A 17,149-nucleotide genomic window follows, 5' to 3' on the forward strand; every position below is an offset into this window, starting at 1 on the left:
CTGTACTCAATTTACTATCTAGAAATTGTTTTGTTTGAAAAATTTATTATAATGAACATTAAATAACTCAGTGTCGACTTACCATCCCTCCATGTAGCTACTGAATAAGGGTGGCACTGAATTAATTTGATTCAGTTCAATTTATTTGTTATTAATGATAATTGGTTGATATTATATTTCTTGCTTGGTAATATAAATGTCTCTGATTATTATATTAATCTCATTCAATCATTTGTAAATTTCTATACTACTTACCTTCTCACACAAATTGTACATTCGACATTCGAGGTAAAAAACCTGATAGAAAATAGACTAAAAATACATTAGCTTTAATATATTTTATGTCACTAATATCTGTATTATTTGTATAAATAATTATATTAACTTTAATTTGTTGTCAAAATGGTTACATAATGTGAAATCATATTTCAGTTTCCAAAGAGGAAAGGCCAGCAGAGAAGGAATACAAATCGGAGACAACTGGTGGCTTTAAAAGGATACCAAAAATCGGTGAGAAATCATCGGCGTCGTCATCAAATCTCAAGAATGATTATCCAAAACATAACGACAGAGAGAAAATTTCAACAGACCGGGAAAGAGCTGAGCGATTGCAGAGAGAAAAAGAAAGAGCTAGGTTAGAACGAGACAAAATTGAACGGGAAAAAGAAAGAATTGATAAAGAAAGACTGGACAAATTAAAGGCAGAGAGAGAACGAATTGATAGAGAAATGGAAAGACTTAACAAAGACCGAGAAAGATTGGATAAGTCGAAAGCGAAATTGGAGAGTATTTCGTCAGAAAAGGGAAGACTTGATAGAATGGATAAAAGTAAACTTAACAAAGAGCTTTCTATAAAACAAGAAGCAAAGAAAAGTATAGACTTAAAGAGCCAAAACACATACAGGATAGACAAAAACTCAAATGAGAGAAAAGTACTACCACAAAAACCTGAGAGTAAACTAACAAATGGTCACAGTTCACAAACTAAACCAGTGCCAAAACTTAGTAAGGAATGCTTAGATAGAAACGGTATGAAGGAAAGAATGGCTTTAGCGAAACAGAGAGCTTTAGATGTTAGTCCTAAGGTTAACGGTCAAGTGAGGCCTGAAAACGGTAAGCGATTAGAACCTGGAAAACCTATACCTAGAAAAGTAGATGATAAAAAACCTATGCAAGGTTCTGCTAAACAGAGTGGACCGAGTAAGCCTGTGATATCAAATAGTTTCGACTTCGATAAACATGTTAATTCTTTGGGTAAAAACGGACATAAGAAATTACCACCTGGTGACAAGAGGAGGCCAAATCCAAGTGATATAAGAAGAAAGCAAAAATGTGAGTGTACAAATTTAATTTTATAATTGATATATTTGTCACTTATTTAAAAAAAAAAAAACATGCTAATTTTGTATGAATTGTATGTTTGCATTGACAATGAGGGTGGTAAATGTTATGACGATTTAAAAGTGCTACTAGAGTCTATATTATAAAAAAAATGTTAGAATTTGAGTTTGAATGATAGACTCTATTTAATGCCTAGTGAATGAACACAAAAACATTATTACATATGTTTTAATAAGCACACATGTTGTCTCTTTTATAAAATCCTTTAAAATAGACAATATTTTATCTCTAACCGTGATCTTTCTGTAAACTCTCAACCGTATATGTTTTATTTATATAATAATAGTAGACTTATTTACAACGAAACTAGAATCTTTAAAAAATTATGTTATTTATGTTTATAATATATCATATTTCAGCTCGTACGCTAGATTCGGATTCTGAGTACGATTCCGAGATGGACGATTTCATCGACGATGGCGACGAGAATCTGGATTATTCATCTGCTATCAAAGAAATATTTGGTTACGATAAATCAAGGTAAGTATAAATGGATAATTTACTACTGCGAATTCTAGTTATATTATACATGCAAGAGTGAGGATGGATGTATGTGTATGAGTATATTTGTTACTCTTTCATGCAAAAACTACTGAACCGATTGCAATGAAATTTGGTACATAGATAGCTGGACAACTGGAATAATACATAACAAAAATCCCGATATTCCCCGGATACGGATTTACGCGGGTGAAACCGCGGGGCGCAGCTAGTATAGTATAATATGCTGTCGTCCATAAAATACAATATATAAATTTTGGTATAGTGCCATATGTCCTATATGTTCTCTATATTATAATATATGTAGTTACAAAAATTATAACAGTTCTAATCAATTACTTAATCAAGCTCCGAAACATACTACATACAACTTTTTTAACCTACTGATATGAATTTGAAAGTATTACTTTTCACTTACTAGCTTCGCCATTTACGATAAGAAATATTATGCCACAGGTATCGAGACATGGACGATGATGACGATCCCACGATGGAGTCCAGTTTCGCGCGGCAACAACGCGAAGAATATATTAGTAAGAAAATAGGTACGTTAATATGTAAATAACTGTTACTCATGCAATTTACAGAAAATATTTATTGTGCTTTTTGTGACTAATATTTTTGATATTTATTATATTTCATTAGTAGTAGTAATATTGTTAGAGTCGAAATTCCGAAAGCTTTAGTTCTGTAGTAAACAGTATGGTATATTTCAAAATGAATAAAAAATTTGAGCTCATGTTTTTTGAAGCCAGCTTTTTCTTCGTTTACATAAAATTTTTATTAACGAAAGTTGTTTATGATTGGTATGTGATTCGAAGTATAAATGAATAACAGACTTCGAAAAAATCATCAACGATTTAAAACATAAAATATTTTATTATACCATATATATAATATTGCGACTAACTTGCTTTGTTATAAGTAAAACATTCTATAACATTCTTATATAATGTGTAGGTGCAATCAGAATTATATATTGTTATAAGTAATAATATTTTTTATCGTCTTATTCACAGGTATAATGGAGGACTTGGAAGACATGAGACTTGAAGCGATGGAGAAGAAGAAGAAAGGTAAAAGAAGGATATCTGATGATTGACGACCAAACTGCTTACACGGATAACATTGGACCAACCGAAAATTGTTGTGTTGTGTGTACTGATTGTTGTGCTTAAATTGTATATGTACTTGAATATGTGATTAAAAAATACTTGCTAAATATTACTAGTTATACCTTTGAGCAAATTTGTTAAACGTAACAAAATAATATTTTAATACACAAGATGATGTTCCCTCGGTGATTAAATTTCTTGCACAAAAACGGCTTGCGCTATTTTTGCATACTTGTGGTTTTTAAAAGGATCAGTGTTTATTTAATTTTTTTTAACGACATATTGTTTTGCATTAATGTGTTCAGATCTCTTGATAACCCATTACAATTAATATTTATCTTATTGGATGAAAATGAACGGCAATAAATAATAGTTCGTTATTATTTTGCGTTTTTTGGCACTGTGTTACTATTTTTAGGATATTTTTTAATATAGAATTAGATTAATTTAAGATATCACAGGTGTTTTCATTTTCAATCAACTAATATAGATTATATTACAAATTAACTTACCTATGTTGAAATATATAAATGTATATATTATATTGTACTAATAAGTATAAATATTGTACATCACATTTTTTTTTTTGTTTTGATAGCATTGCTTGCAGTTACGAACCTTTTTTTCTGTTTATTCTGCGATACGTTACTTTTTTTTTAGAATAATTAAATAAGTATCAATTTGGGTTTCTTTATATGGTTAAACATTTAATTTAATGAAAAGCTAATTGTTTTTTATTAGCTTCTCTATCGATATTTTGAAAGTTTTCTAATATGTAATGGATTAATTAATTAATATAACATTGCTGATTGTAAGATGAATTAAGAAAAAAGGACAAAAAAAATAAATTTATATGCAGGCAGACTTGTGTATTTTTTGCATATTATTTTATAAATAGAATAATATTTATAGCTGTGATTTAATAAAAAAAAAGTTTGTTACTTAGATATCAAAATAGGAAGTCTTAAACAAAAGAATGACCTAATAGTTTAATAAGGTCAAGTAATATACATATATTTTTTGCTGGTGACAAAGTACCAATATGGCTAAGTGCCGCATTGCCGACTCACTTATTATTGTGTGGCCGAGTGTTAAATTAGTCTTCTTTGAAGAATTAATCATGTAGGCTACGGCCAGAATGCGGTAGAATTTATTTATACATAGTCTCAGCGCTTCAGCGCTGTCCTATTTAAAAAAAACGCTCCATCTAAGACCACACCTCAGCTTACCAGGCGAGATCGTGGTTCACCACGATGTGCTGCTAACTGCTAAGCTGAGATGTGGCCTTAGATGGAGCGCGCTTCCCTAGAAGGTACCTGTTCAGTCTTCTCTTGAAGACCGTTAGATTTTACTCGTCGGGTAATAGCGCTTTCTATCGGAATTTATAAACTTAGGAGTGTAAATTACGCATCATAATGGATATCCATCTATGACAGAGATCAGTTATAAAGAGAAGTACAATATTAATTAACTTTATGCAGTTACAGTAGCTCTCTGTAATCCCTACTTACGTAGTAACTAATTAATTCATATACGTAGTAACTAATGTCTCCTTCCGAAAAACCCATGACGTACTATATAGAAAGTCATTCAGAGATATCTGGAAAATGTATGACACAAGTTCAGATGCAAATATATTTATATAATGAACAAAAGGCTCTTTTCTGTGTTGCTCTTAGTGGTTTTGAGTTATCAACAATATAGTTACAATTAAAGTGGAGTATAACAAGTAATATTGTGAACAAGTGAAGTTCCCCGTGTCAGAGTCTCCCCGTGACCACGCTCGCTGTAGTGTTCGAAACGTCGGGTTAATAATATAATGAATAAATCGCGATTAAAATCCGTTGAAACGTTTTTAATTTCTAACTGAAGTTCCGTGTAGTGGGGTATGGGGCAGACAAGTAGGTGGTTAGCCTTCTGTTTTCTGCCAGACCGAGACTTTTTGAGCATCCTCACCGGGTTTCGACAATAGAATGTATCCAATACTCGCTTTGGAGAAATCTATTTTTGCGTCTCAAATAAACAAAAGTTTTCTATAATGTATAGTCTGCCATGATAACCTGCCCGCGTGAAACTTTCGAGCAAATGGCCGAATCGGGAATATGTGAAAACAGCAGATGTCCGTGTGGTTCCGACACCACTAAATACAAATGTTTTATATTCCGTGTCCGACACCGACATCGGATTGGATAATGTGGAAGCTCTCCAAGGGAGTAACGGTACGAGAACACAAAGTAATATTATACTAAGACTGCTATAACAGGTGGCGGTAACTCCCCGAGCACAATATACGTCCATTAATTAAGTGTACAATCTATGATAATAATTATTAATTGTACCTATATAAAGATCTTACTCTGTGATTACTTCTTATTTCTCTTTAGTTTATGCTCAGAGGTAGTCGTAGTAACTAGTTCTTAATCTGTGGTTGACACACTGCTGACGTCTTAAAATTGACATTTAGAAGTTCAGAATCCAAAAAGTAGTATAATACTGTCAGAATCGATATTTTTCTTCCTCGACCTTTACTTGTCAAAATTTATCGAAACAGTGGAGAATACTGTTTATCGTGGTTAAAATTGTAAACTCAACAAAAGTTATTAGTTATTAGGAACAAACGTGAAGCACACGCAGCACCTCATATTTTTGTAAAAAAATATACACAAATTTAGGTAAGTGTACAATTACTTACTTTTTTATAAATTTTAAACAAGGATTTGAATATGATATTTTATCTAGGTTCAGCCTAGAAAGCCTAGAAAGTATTCGTGAAGTAAAAAGTTTATTGGGTGACAACAACAAATTTAGGAGCTGTATTAGGGTGGTTAAAATTTGATCGGACAAACAGTAGACGAGTGCATGTATGTCTTGAAGGTCGTGGGTTGAGTATGTGTTAGCTGGAGCTGGGTGATGGGTCTCTTACGAACAGTGTGGCTGGTGGCAGGCAACATATTGTCATTATTTTTTGTATGTAGTACAACTCATTTTAGAGGAGTGAAGGTTGAATGGTCAAGACATTTCTACTGAACTGGGCATCAGTATGGGTATTGTAGAGGCTATTATCCATGAACTCTCTTAATATCGCAAAATAATAGGACCATGGGATGTTAAACAAAAAAATGTTTATTGACTGGAAATCATAATGTCCAGACTGAACTAATTAACTGGTTGGAAACTGTATTTTGGATGGCACTTAACCAACCCTCATATTGTAGTGTGATCTTAATTGACTTAGTTACTTTTAGCTATGAAATTGCTGATGAGTTTAAACGAAATACCTGAGTTAACAAGATCTAATGTTCATATCAAGGACAAGGATGGTTTATTAAAGAAATTAAATAATATGATAAGAGATGGCAACAAGAATTTACAGATTGTTACTGATTTTGACCACACTTTAACAAGGCACCAAATGGATAATGGGACTATTGTCCTGACTAGCTTTGGTAAGTTGTATCAAATTGCATTATGGTTTTTAATTATTGTAAGCTTAGTATACAAATATTTTACATGTATCATGTGTTTGATATATTAAAAACAATAAAGAGCATTTATGATTATCACCTTTATCAATAGTCCAGTTCCCATTGCAAATTGTTATGACATGAGGAACAAAAATAAAATTGATATGCCTGTTTTCTGGCTTAGTAAAGTAAAAAAAATCATTTATAATAGTACAAATTCATATATAATAATACAATAACCCCCTATTGTTAAAATTGTGTAAAATGACGATTCAAAAGTGCTTCTATAAGAAGTCTAATTGAATAAATAAATGTTGAGTTTGTTTGAGTTTGTTAAAGACACATGTCCCCTTTGAGAGTTCTGTTCATAATTCACCATAGTAAAAAGGCCTAATGATCTAGAAAGTGTGAGATTTTAATTTTCAGGCAGGATTATTTTACTCTAATAAAAAGAGTTTAAATGTAATTGAAAGATTTTTCAAGTTTTATTGGAGTGATTCAAATGTGTATTATAATGGATCTTCCCAAGGTTGCTCTAGCAAACTAACTCCAGATACAAAAATATCATAAACTGATCATTTGTGACATGACAACAAAAAAAAAAACTTATAATACAATCCTCAAAAAGTATCTTGCAATCAAAATAACAGTCATATTTAAATATTATTAAAAAGTGTTTATTGATTTTATATTTTGTATTGAAATTAATACAGGTATGTTCAGAGAATGTCCATCGGTACCACAATATTATAGAGATGAAGATAATAGACTTTCTAATATTTATAAGCCAATAGAAGTTGATTCGGTAATGGGTAAAGAGGAAAAGACCAAACACATGATTGATTGGTATGTTGCGGCCCATAAACTTTTAATGTGAGTATATTATTGTGTAGCTATTTTTATGTGATATGCGGTTTCACCCGCGTAAGTCCGTGTCCCATAGGAATATTGGGACAAAAAGTTGCGTATATGTTATTTTAGTTATCCAAAATTTCATTGCAATTGGTGCAGTAGTTTTTGTGTGAAAGGGCAACAAACACACACACATCCTTACAAACTTTCGCATTTATAATATTAGTAGGATAGTAGTATCTATTGTGATAGTGTTTAGTTGAGTTATTATGCAAAGTAACTTGGACCATGCTTTTGAGATGACTTTTTTTAATGTCATAGATGGCAAAAGAACTGATGGGTCGTATATCTTATGATAAGCGCTGCCACCACCCATGAATGTTTCTAGAGGCTAGTTAATTTCATGTTCTTGAAATTAATTTTATGTATTTGTTTCAGAGGTTTGAAATTTCCTAAGCAAGAGCTCGTAGAAACCAGCAAAAAAATGGTGGAATGCTTCAGGTATAATATTCATGATACATTGAAGATATTTAGTAGACTAGAAACCATTTGATTTTTTTTTAATGCAAAGTTTTCTGATGTGACATATATAATGTAATGTAAAGTGAAGTAGTTAAGGAGTTTTGAAGACATGTAAATTGTTGTTTGAATAAATAAAATTTTAAAACTTCTCCATTAAGTATTAAAAAATATGTTGAGGCAATAGCTGTAAATCAACAATTTTGTTCTTTATAGAATTGGTGTAAAAGATTTGATAATGTGGAGTAATGTACAGCAAGTCCCTGTGTTGGTGTTTTCTGCTGGTCTTGGTGAATGTGTTGTGGCTGCTCTCGAAGCTGCTAATTTTCTTTTACCGAATGTCAAGGTACTATAACCATAATGGTTTTGTGTTTTATGAAGTTGTAAGTGAAAAAGTAAATTCCCATGTTCTATTGTGACGTAGGAGGCCAATCCATAAAGATAAGTCGGTGATCAGCATTCTGTGTCCTTCTAGAGTTGAACCCAGGTTCCCTTGGTTGTACTCTCATTTATTGATTCGTTAGAGGTTAGGAATTATTTTTAATCAATTGTATAGTTACTGGTTTGATGGAAATATGATAGATAAGGAAATGAATCAAAAACATTAACAACTGATAAACACACTTTTATTTAACTATTGTTAATGACTATCAAGTAATTATTGCATAGACAAACAGTAAATAACTGATTTCTCATAATTGATGTGGTTAAGCACTATCAGAGTTGTATTCATTAACATATAAACCAATGATTGTAAACTATTTTATATCGTATTTTTGAAAGGTACAATTGTTTAAAATGAATCTAGTTTCTAACTTCTTCACATTAAAAGTATTTCATAATGTCCAACCACTGTGACAATAAATAGAAAATGTGTTTTGTTCAAGGTGATCTCAAACTTTTTGGCATTGGATAAAAATGATACAATAGTTGGTATCAAGGGTGAAGTCATTCACACTCTAAATAAAAATGAGACAGCGATAAAAAATACAGAGTATTATGAGATGGTGAAGGAACGTAACAATGTCATGCTCTTGGGTGATAACATCGGTGATGCGGGGATGGCAGAGGGAATGGAGCACTGCGAGGTCATCATCAAGGTTGGGTTCCTCGGCCGAAACGTTGATGCAAACCTACAGAATTATATGAACAAGTTTGACATTGTTCTTGTCAACGACCACACCATGGATTCCGTCAATGCCATATGTAAATTGATCCTATGATGAATTTTTATATGCATTTCATAACACTCACCATTTTATATGAATTTAGAATATATACATATTTCATATTTAAAAGTGAGAATATTAATACTGAGATGTGCTGAATATGTCGTTGTGTTTTATAAACAATAATGAATTTTTTATTCATATTTAGATTGTTTTAGTCCAAAGGACTGAGTGCTTATTTTCGTAATTCGTTAAACTATTTACTGTTATGTTATAAGCAGATTCTGCTTTATATTTTTTTGTTAAAAATACTTATGTATATTTTGTTTATTATGATGATAGATAGTGAACATTAAATTAAATTGTCTTATTACATTATTTAAATACAAATTCAGATAATCTGGATAAAATATTTCATTTCTAGTTTTAATATGTATGAGCTTAATATTGATATTACTAAAAATGCATTTTTTTTGTGTGCATAGCAGATTATTATAGTATTTTTATGTAACAAATGTACAAAGATAGTATTTGTGGCCAAAGCTTTTTTTTAAGCTTGTTTAGGTTAATTCTACATTATAAAGACAAATTTTCTGTTTATATATGACATTTTTTGTGATACGGTTAAAATAAAACAACTTTTAAAAATTAAATATTTTGTTATTATTTAAAAACAACACTTTGAATATTAATGTATTTTCTAGTCATCACTGTGCTCTTCTGTGCTGTCTAATATCAGGTGATGTACAGATTCCAAGATTAGGTTCTCTACGCTTCAAGAGCTGCATTATATGAGATGTTACAAACAAACGCTCAAAGCATACATGTTATATGTTTTAATTAACGAATGGAAGGTAATTATAGAAGACTAACTTAAATAACAAATGATAGATAAATACTAACATTCGTTGACAAGACTAGGTATAATTTAAAAATACTGCTAAATAATCGGAATACTACGCGCCGGTAACTAGAATACAATATTAAAAAATTTATATCATGAATATAAAACTTTCATACGTAAAATACCTGTGCAAATAACAGGTGTATGCAACATTGTCATCAGTTATTCGAACCAAGCCATAGGCGACGCTTGTATTAAAAACAAAAAAAAAAACAAAGCTAAAAAAAAACATTTGTAAATAAAGATCCGATTTAATTTCATTTATTTGCAACACAATAAAGTGCTTACACTGTAATGTGTAAGCAACATCGCGAATACCGCACACTCATGTTTATGGCAAGAAACGCCTTCGGGCATTCACTAATCAGCAAACTCATAATATGACTGGAAAATACATACTTCAGCATTTACCCTATTCGTTTAATTTAACTCAACAAATTAAAAGCTTTAAATAAACAACAGTCTTAGAACATACAAGTTATTTACACAAATATTTATTAAATATAAAAAATATCCTACTGTACATATAACAATCATTGTCAATGTAGAAATATATAATTTTTATGTATTTACAATAACTAGAAACAGTATTAAAAATAGTCAAATCTTTAGGAAATATCTTGTCGTAGGCAGAGGCTTGGGAGTGAGACATGCAATAATTATGCATACAAAAGGCACTTTATTTACGTGTTGTTTTCAAAACGATAACACTATCGTAGTATAAAAAGTTCAAACTACACGCACACAAATTATGTACTGATATGTGGAGTACATAATATATTTTTCTATTAGCTTTTCATTACTGCAACAAAGATTGAACGTCTCTTTAGTTACATTGATTTGTTAATCACTTGTTTATATTGATTTCATAAAATATAACTCATTAAGATTGAAGAAGTACAAAGTGATTTAATAATTACTCTTATCTAGGTCAACGCTGATATGAAGGTACATTAAAATCAAAAACGATTTTAAGTCGACACGAGTGAAATTAAATCAGATTGTATCTATTGATACATTATAAAAAGGGGACATAATTATATGCAGCTTAGTTCATTTTAATGTCGATTATAATATATAATGATATAGGTATATAAAATAGTTATTAGTGCATATTTCACGTCCAAGGCTGGCCCAGACGCGTGCAGTCTATGAGAAGGCAAGGCTTTAAGGCGACAACACACGAGGGAAGCCGACAACACTATTCCTTACAAAAATACACCATCTATCAACATTCATAACAATATCACTCGCTTTACATTTCCTCTGAACACCTAAAACCGCCCTTGGTTTACAACCGGGGTTTTGCGTCCGCCGAGATCGACCATTGGCATGAGATTACTTTTGGCGGACGCCATGTTGGCAAGCAAGAACTGGAAATCAATTTCGATTCCGCCTTAGTTAATTCCGAAGTAAGTACATTAAGTCGAGTCGAAGATAAAAAAAAAAACTAAATACAATACTGAAATCCTAAATCAGATGTTCACCAAACGTCGATTTAACTTTTACAAAGTACATATACAAATTAAACGAAATCATCGTCGAAATTTTCCGTCCTCTGAGACGTGACGCATTGGTCCCGCGTTAGTATAAAAGCACATAAAGTCTATACAATAATTCTATCGACAGATCACAGCCTAGGTTTGAAAGTCCCGCGCGGGCGAGTCGCGTGTAAGTAAATCTGCAAACGTTCGAGTTTCACCGTCACGTTATGGCCGCCACTTCCGATTGGCTCTTCTGCAGGCCGTCTTCATCTGTTGATCTACGGGCGAAATAACGACGTTAGCTTCGATTTATAGTCAATATTAGTAGTATAATCGAGTGTTTAGTTTCTGTTATCTGTATGGTAGTGTAGCAGCATTTAAAGCTTTAAAGCCTCAATAAATATCTAACCCACGTTTACGGTTCATCAAATGTCCGAAGAGCTTATTTATGCTCGTATTTAAATGTGGGTGACATATTATGTATGTTTGTGTGTCTGATGGAGCGTGTGGAGTATTTGTGCGTGTGGTGTATCTGTGCGTGTGTTGTGTCTGGGCGTGTGTTTGTGTAACTGGGCGTGTGGTGTGTCTGTGCGAGTGGGGTGTGGGCGCACCTGTAGACGTGCGCGGAGGCGGTGGGCGTGTGGTGTGTCTGTGCGAGTGGGGTGTGGGCGCACCTGTAGACGTGCGCGGAGGCGGTGGGCGTGTGGTAGTGCGCGGCGTAGGGCAGGCGCGAGCGGGCGCGCCTCCGCGCCGCGACGGCGCGCCCCACGGCGCCGGGCCGCCACGAGTTGCGCACCGCGTGACACGCCAGCCTGCGCGATGCAAGAGAAACGTGTCACAAACGCATCAACAATCTTTCCCTACCCTCGCTCTTGTTAAATTTTTCATTTTTATCGAAACATGAAAATTAAATATTTTATGTTATATATATAAAATTATTTAAAAATATGTCAATAAAGTATTCTTATTTTTCAATTATATTTCGAAATATCATTCCGTTAGAACTTGGGACCTACAAAAAAAAAATCTATTAGTTATGAGAAAATTAACTCAAACAGACAAACCATCCCGTTACCCATTAGCACTATTCAACTTGTTTACGTAAACATAATAGCGACCATAAGAGCAACAACAAGTAACAACACATAGAGCACGACCTGGGCGCGAGCGCGGCCACGGTGGTGAGCACGACGACGAGCCAGTACAGCGGGTCGGCCAGCGCGTGCTGCAGCACGCGGAACGTGGACGGCAGGTTGAAGCAGAACACGCACACGGCCTGGTACACCAGCGTCAGCGCGAAGAACGAGCCCAGCGACCCGCACAGCGCCACCACCTGGATCACCGTCTGACGGCACCGACAATATTTCGATATCATTCATTTTATCTCACATAACTACAATTCAATTTTCAAACAAAAAAATAATTATAAAGATCGGTTCACCCAGTAAATTTGTTATGAGACACCTAGCACACACAAAAAATATACAGTCAAATCTCTTTTTTTTTAGAAGTCGGTTGAAAATTTAAATACAATCAACGCATGTTTTTTACACTGTGGGTCGTATAGCAATTTGTATTCTTATCTTAAATCCAATACAATCATTTTAAGAAATTTCGTGCTTGTGACCACTAAAAGAACACGTGCATCGCGTGTAAATTTCTTTAATTTTCAACTTAAATAAAACATCTATGTCCACACCAAAACTTACGACTGTAAAATAGAATAGCTGCGTGAAATATAATAATTTTTTAAGAATGAGCAAATAAATTGTTACAACAAAACAATGTTTTGATCAATTTAAATGATTCACTAACATCTAAAATGTGAGCGCTAGAAAGCGTGAGAGCGCTAGAAAATTATTTATATTATAATATTTGTAAGTCAACCAGTGCCATTCAATAACTCATAGTAATGTAATATATTTGTATCACCATTATTAAATTAAGATTAAAGAATATCGATTTCTCTCGGACGCGGGTTCTAGTCCCGCCAAACAATATTGCAATAACTCATAGACAACTCACCCAGCTCCGCGTCTCGATGGCGACGTACGTGAGCATGACGACCAGGCAGGCCGTCATGTTGCAGTCGCCGAAGGCCCATATGTCGACGTCCGTGTCCCAGTAGGCGGCGGCCGCCACGAAGAAGATCACGAGACTGATATAGAGCGACTCGGCGAGCACGAGCCAGTACGAGTGCGCGCGGTACGCGAGCCCGCGCCGTGCCGCGCCGTACAGCCCGGGCCGCTCCAGCAGCAGCGCCGCCGGCGCCACGCGGTCGTACGCGCCTGCGCACGGGACACGTCACGCGCTCTTATTTCGAACCTCGCATGTTACTTACATCGGCCACGACCCCGGGTTTCCCCGTATCAAAGCGGTATACAATATGGCCTACGTTACTAACAGACAACGTGGCCTTCTACTTGTTAAAAATAAAAAGACAAATCGGTTTAGTAGATCACAAACTTTATCTCTTTATAATATTAATATGTAGATACAAATAGTCGACATATAATCTATCCCGCATATGGAGTACTATGTACTCTAGGTTCTCCACGCTGGTTACATAAAACTATATAATGACGTAAAAAAAATTGATTTGATTTTTTCTCAAACTGTATGCTTACATCCTTGGCTTCTCTATTTAACGAACAATTGGACCAACTACCACGGACCCCATTGGACTCATTCCTAAGGAAAATGAATCAGTGAAAAAAAAACCCTAAATTAATATACTAATGAGAACCTCATGTACATATTATGCTTCAGTCAAATCTCTTAAATAATTTATCATACCCCCCTTAAACCAAATCGAGAACTCACCTATAACGATAGGAGGAACTGCGGTGAACATAAGATTGTACGCCATTAAATGCAACTGGTCGATCATCACCGACGATGAAAAGCCGCAGAAGAACTGGTACCAGAATATTAGGAACACAAATGTCTGCAAAAGAAGGGACAACTATTAGACTCATATATTATGTTGGGGACATATTGATTAATTAATCTATGAGCGACAATATATGTTTACAATTATATTATCTAGGTTTTGTACACTTAATAGAAGTTTAATATTATTAAAACACTTAAATAATAGCTACTCGAATCGGGCCTTGAAAAAAGAAAGCCCTTCTCTCTCGTAATAAGTGACGCACAAGTGTAGTGTTATGGTGCAGTAGTGTATGGGACACTCACGGCGTTCTTGAGGAAGAAGTAGAGTATCATCCTGGCGAGGCGGTCGTAGCACCAGTGGCCGTGCACCAGCAGCAGCCGCTCGATGAACTTGAACCGCGACAGCGCGAAGTCCGACGCCATCACCGCCTGCCGCCCCTCCTGTCCGGAGAGCCCTGGAAAATTAACAAATGATCTTATATATAAAAATCAATTACCGTGCGTTAGTCTCGAATTGTTGTTGGTTACGTCTCGATAAAACTCGAGAATGGCTGGTCTGATTTTCATAATCCTGGTTTTTGTGCATTCTGAATAATACATGGAAGGTTTAAAAGGTAAGAACAATACGGAGGCGGGCGAAGCCGCAGGCGGGTAGCTAGTATAATTAAGGTCTCCTTTTCTGATACGTTGTTATCGCACTTTCAGTTGGTTGGATTTTATGTTGACAGCGCGATAAGGTGCTTCAATTAGTAAATATGTTTGTGTGTGTGCGCGCGCGTGTGTGCGTACGCGTATGTGTGTATGTGACACAAATATATTCTTTAATAAACTATCCACAAAAATGATCATGTGTTTTATTTCGGTGTAATATGTATGCCCAAGTAGTATGGTACAATTTGGAAGTGAGCAAAATGCCTTACCCACGCCAACATCTGCCGTTTGAATCATGGACACGTCATTCGCCCCATCACCTATGGCAAGCGTCGTCACTCCCAGCTCTTCCTTAACTGCCTGCAATGAAATATCAATTCATCAATTACTATGTTTATAAATCTATTTTCTCAGTTTTAAATAATTGTACGTTAGCAAAACACTTTAATATTTAATACAAATAGTAGTCAAATTTCCTATTTGCACAGGTGTTCCTCGCGTAATCGCATGAATTTTGTGTCATCTATTTTATTTGAATGAGAATCCGCGTTCCAAGGCATTTAAGGCAGTAGGGGGTGAGAATTGTCGCTTCTTAATGAATTCGATATCCTATTATATAATAATTCGGTACAGATCGTAGTCAAGCACCTATTTGGTGTGAAAACAGGGGGATCTGTAAGTGCACACGGCTGTTAGTTTTAGTGCTAAACGTATTAGTAAGTCGCTTTTAGTGATAGAAAGAATACTAGATTAACTTCGTTCATTCATTTTCTGACATAGTACCCAGTATACCGTACTAATATAAGAGACGTTTTATGCCAATAAATAAATTAGTTAGAAGAACAAAAAAAAACACGTTTTAATCGTAGAATCAAGAAGAATCTCGTTCGAATCACTTGTTCTCATACAGAGTCGGTTACACATAAGTATACAGGTGACGTACCTTGACGATGTAGGCCTTCTGCAGCGGCGTGGCGCGGCAGCACAGCACGGCGGAGCAGCGGCGCGCCAGCGACAGGAAGGGCGCCACCAGCCCCGAGCGCCGGTCCAGGATGTACGTGAGCGTGCGCCCGTCCACCACCAGCGCGCGCCCGCCGCCCTCCGCGCCGCCCTCCAGGTAGCTCTTGATCGTCGACTCCGCGTGCTCCTGCAACGTACACCACGTTCTAGCTGCTGATCTCTGAACCCAACCCGTCGGACGTCGCCCCGGAAAACTAACATTTTTAAATAATTATAAAAATCAAGTTTCCCTTTATGCCAATCTTAAAAAAACGGCGATCGAAAATATCTTCAACACATGATCGTACGTAACAGAAATAAAACAAAGTGTTAAAACATTGTACTTAGAAAGAAAAAAAAGATGTTTCTACAAAAAAAGTATATCCCCCCAAACTCGATTCGTTACAAACGCACAAATATAATACAAGAGAGTGGACTGAACAGCACGACCGGCACCTTGTCCCGCGACATGAGGTGCAGCAGGCGGTCGCTCTGCGAGAAGAGCGCGGCGGAGTAGGCGATGTTGATGGCGGTCTCGGGCTTGTCGCCGGTGAGCACCCACACCACGATGCCGGCGTCGAGCAGCGCGCGCACGGTGCGCGGCACGTGCTCCTGCAGCCGGTCCTCCACGCCCGTCGCGCCCACCAGGCTCAGCGCGCTCTCCAGCCGCGCCAGCGACTCGCGGATGCGCTTCTCCCGACCTGACACCGAAACACCTATACGTTGATAAACCATACGATTGACCCTTTTTCTTCTACTCTCAAGTGGTGTTGGCTGAATATCAGCGTCAGGGTCCCATTGACTCTGACATTTATGCTAAGCCAAGACCTTCTTAAGAACACAATGCACATTTTTCTCCGTCCTGTGTTTTCCTCTATGTGTTAATTTGTCTTCGTTCAATTGTTATTATTTTGTAACTGAGTTTCGTGTATTTAATGTTAAGAGAGGTAGATAGCTACCTCCTCCGTTAGTAAAGAAAACATAATGAACAATCTCACGTATTGTAGAAGATTTGAAAGTATATTAAGACTCACTTTATACGCGAAAGTTATACTTATTCTTAGCTTATATATAACGCCATGTTTTGTAAAAGAATAAAATGTAAATCAGCAAAAATAATACTTGCTTTGTTTTTATTTTTAAGTCATTTAGTAACTTATTATTTTAAAACATCGAATATATTAACCATTTAGAA

General features: G+C 35.3%; 3 protein-coding genes across 7 annotated transcripts in view; 2 read left to right on the forward strand and 1 right to left on the reverse strand.

The window, feature by feature from the left end:
* Nucleotides 1–3,754, forward strand: part of LOC119833505 (protein SPT2 homolog) — a 7,780-nt gene extending 4,026 nt beyond the window's left edge. Inside the window, exons 6-9 of the mRNA XM_038357526.1 lie at nucleotides 433–1,332; nucleotides 1,761–1,881; nucleotides 2,359–2,447; nucleotides 2,922–3,754. Of these exons, the coding sequence (XP_038213454.1) occupies nucleotides 433–1,332; nucleotides 1,761–1,881; nucleotides 2,359–2,447; nucleotides 2,922–3,004 (1,193 nt within the window). The 3' untranslated portion in view covers nucleotides 3,005–3,754. The remainder of the gene's footprint in view (nucleotides 1–432; nucleotides 1,333–1,760; nucleotides 1,882–2,358; nucleotides 2,448–2,921) is intronic.
* Nucleotides 3,755–5,477: 1,723 nt separating this feature from the next.
* Nucleotides 5,478–9,386, forward strand: LOC119833693 (7-methylguanosine phosphate-specific 5'-nucleotidase). The gene is made up of 6 exons (XM_038357832.1): nucleotides 5,478–5,689; nucleotides 6,263–6,463; nucleotides 7,195–7,354; nucleotides 7,772–7,834; nucleotides 8,069–8,198; nucleotides 8,740–9,386. The coding sequence occupies exons 2-6, from the start codon at nucleotides 6,265–6,267 to the stop codon at nucleotides 9,073–9,075; spliced, it is 888 nt and encodes a 295-aa protein (XP_038213760.1). The 5' UTR covers nucleotides 5,478–5,689; nucleotides 6,263–6,264; the 3' UTR covers nucleotides 9,076–9,386.
* Nucleotides 9,387–9,660: 274 nt separating this feature from the next.
* LOC119833691 (probable phospholipid-transporting ATPase VD) overlaps nucleotides 9,661–17,149 on the reverse strand; it is a 44,403-nt gene continuing 36,914 nt past the window's right edge. For 3 of the 5 annotated variants that reach the window (XM_038357830.1, XM_038357828.1, XM_038357827.1), the window contains 9 exons: nucleotides 16,411–16,655; nucleotides 15,899–16,102; nucleotides 15,225–15,315; nucleotides 14,608–14,759; nucleotides 14,233–14,356; nucleotides 13,435–13,697; nucleotides 12,567–12,754; nucleotides 12,021–12,221; nucleotides 9,661–11,687 (listed from right to left, as the gene is read on the reverse strand). In XM_038357830.1, the coding sequence (XP_038213758.1) occupies nucleotides 11,630–11,687; nucleotides 12,021–12,221; nucleotides 12,567–12,754; nucleotides 13,435–13,697; nucleotides 14,233–14,356; nucleotides 14,608–14,759; nucleotides 15,225–15,315; nucleotides 15,899–16,102; nucleotides 16,411–16,655 (1,526 nt within the window). In that variant the 3' untranslated portion in view covers nucleotides 9,661–11,629. The remainder of the gene's footprint in view (nucleotides 11,688–12,020; nucleotides 12,222–12,566; nucleotides 12,755–13,434; nucleotides 13,698–14,232; nucleotides 14,357–14,607; nucleotides 14,760–15,224; nucleotides 15,316–15,898; nucleotides 16,103–16,410; nucleotides 16,656–17,149) is intronic. The other 2 variants (XM_038357831.1, XM_038357829.1) reach the window with 1 other exon arrangement.

Source organism: Zerene cesonia, chromosome 17, assembly GCF_012273895.1.
Source record: "Zerene cesonia ecotype Mississippi chromosome 17, Zerene_cesonia_1.1, whole genome shotgun sequence".
NCBI lineage: Eukaryota > Metazoa > Arthropoda > Insecta > Lepidoptera > Pieridae > Zerene > Zerene cesonia.

Coding starts and splice junctions, on each gene's coding strand:
- LOC119833693 (XM_038357832.1), top strand. CDS start 6,265: ATGAAATTGCTGATGAGTTTAAACGAAATACCTGAGTTAACAAGATCT. Junction 6,464..7,194: donor TATTGTCCTGACTAGCTTTG/GTAAGTTGTATC, acceptor AAATTAATACAG/GTATGTTCAGAGAATGTCCA. Junction 7,835..8,068: donor AAAATGGTGGAATGCTTCAG/GTATAATATTCA, acceptor TGTTCTTTATAG/AATTGGTGTAAAAGATTTGA.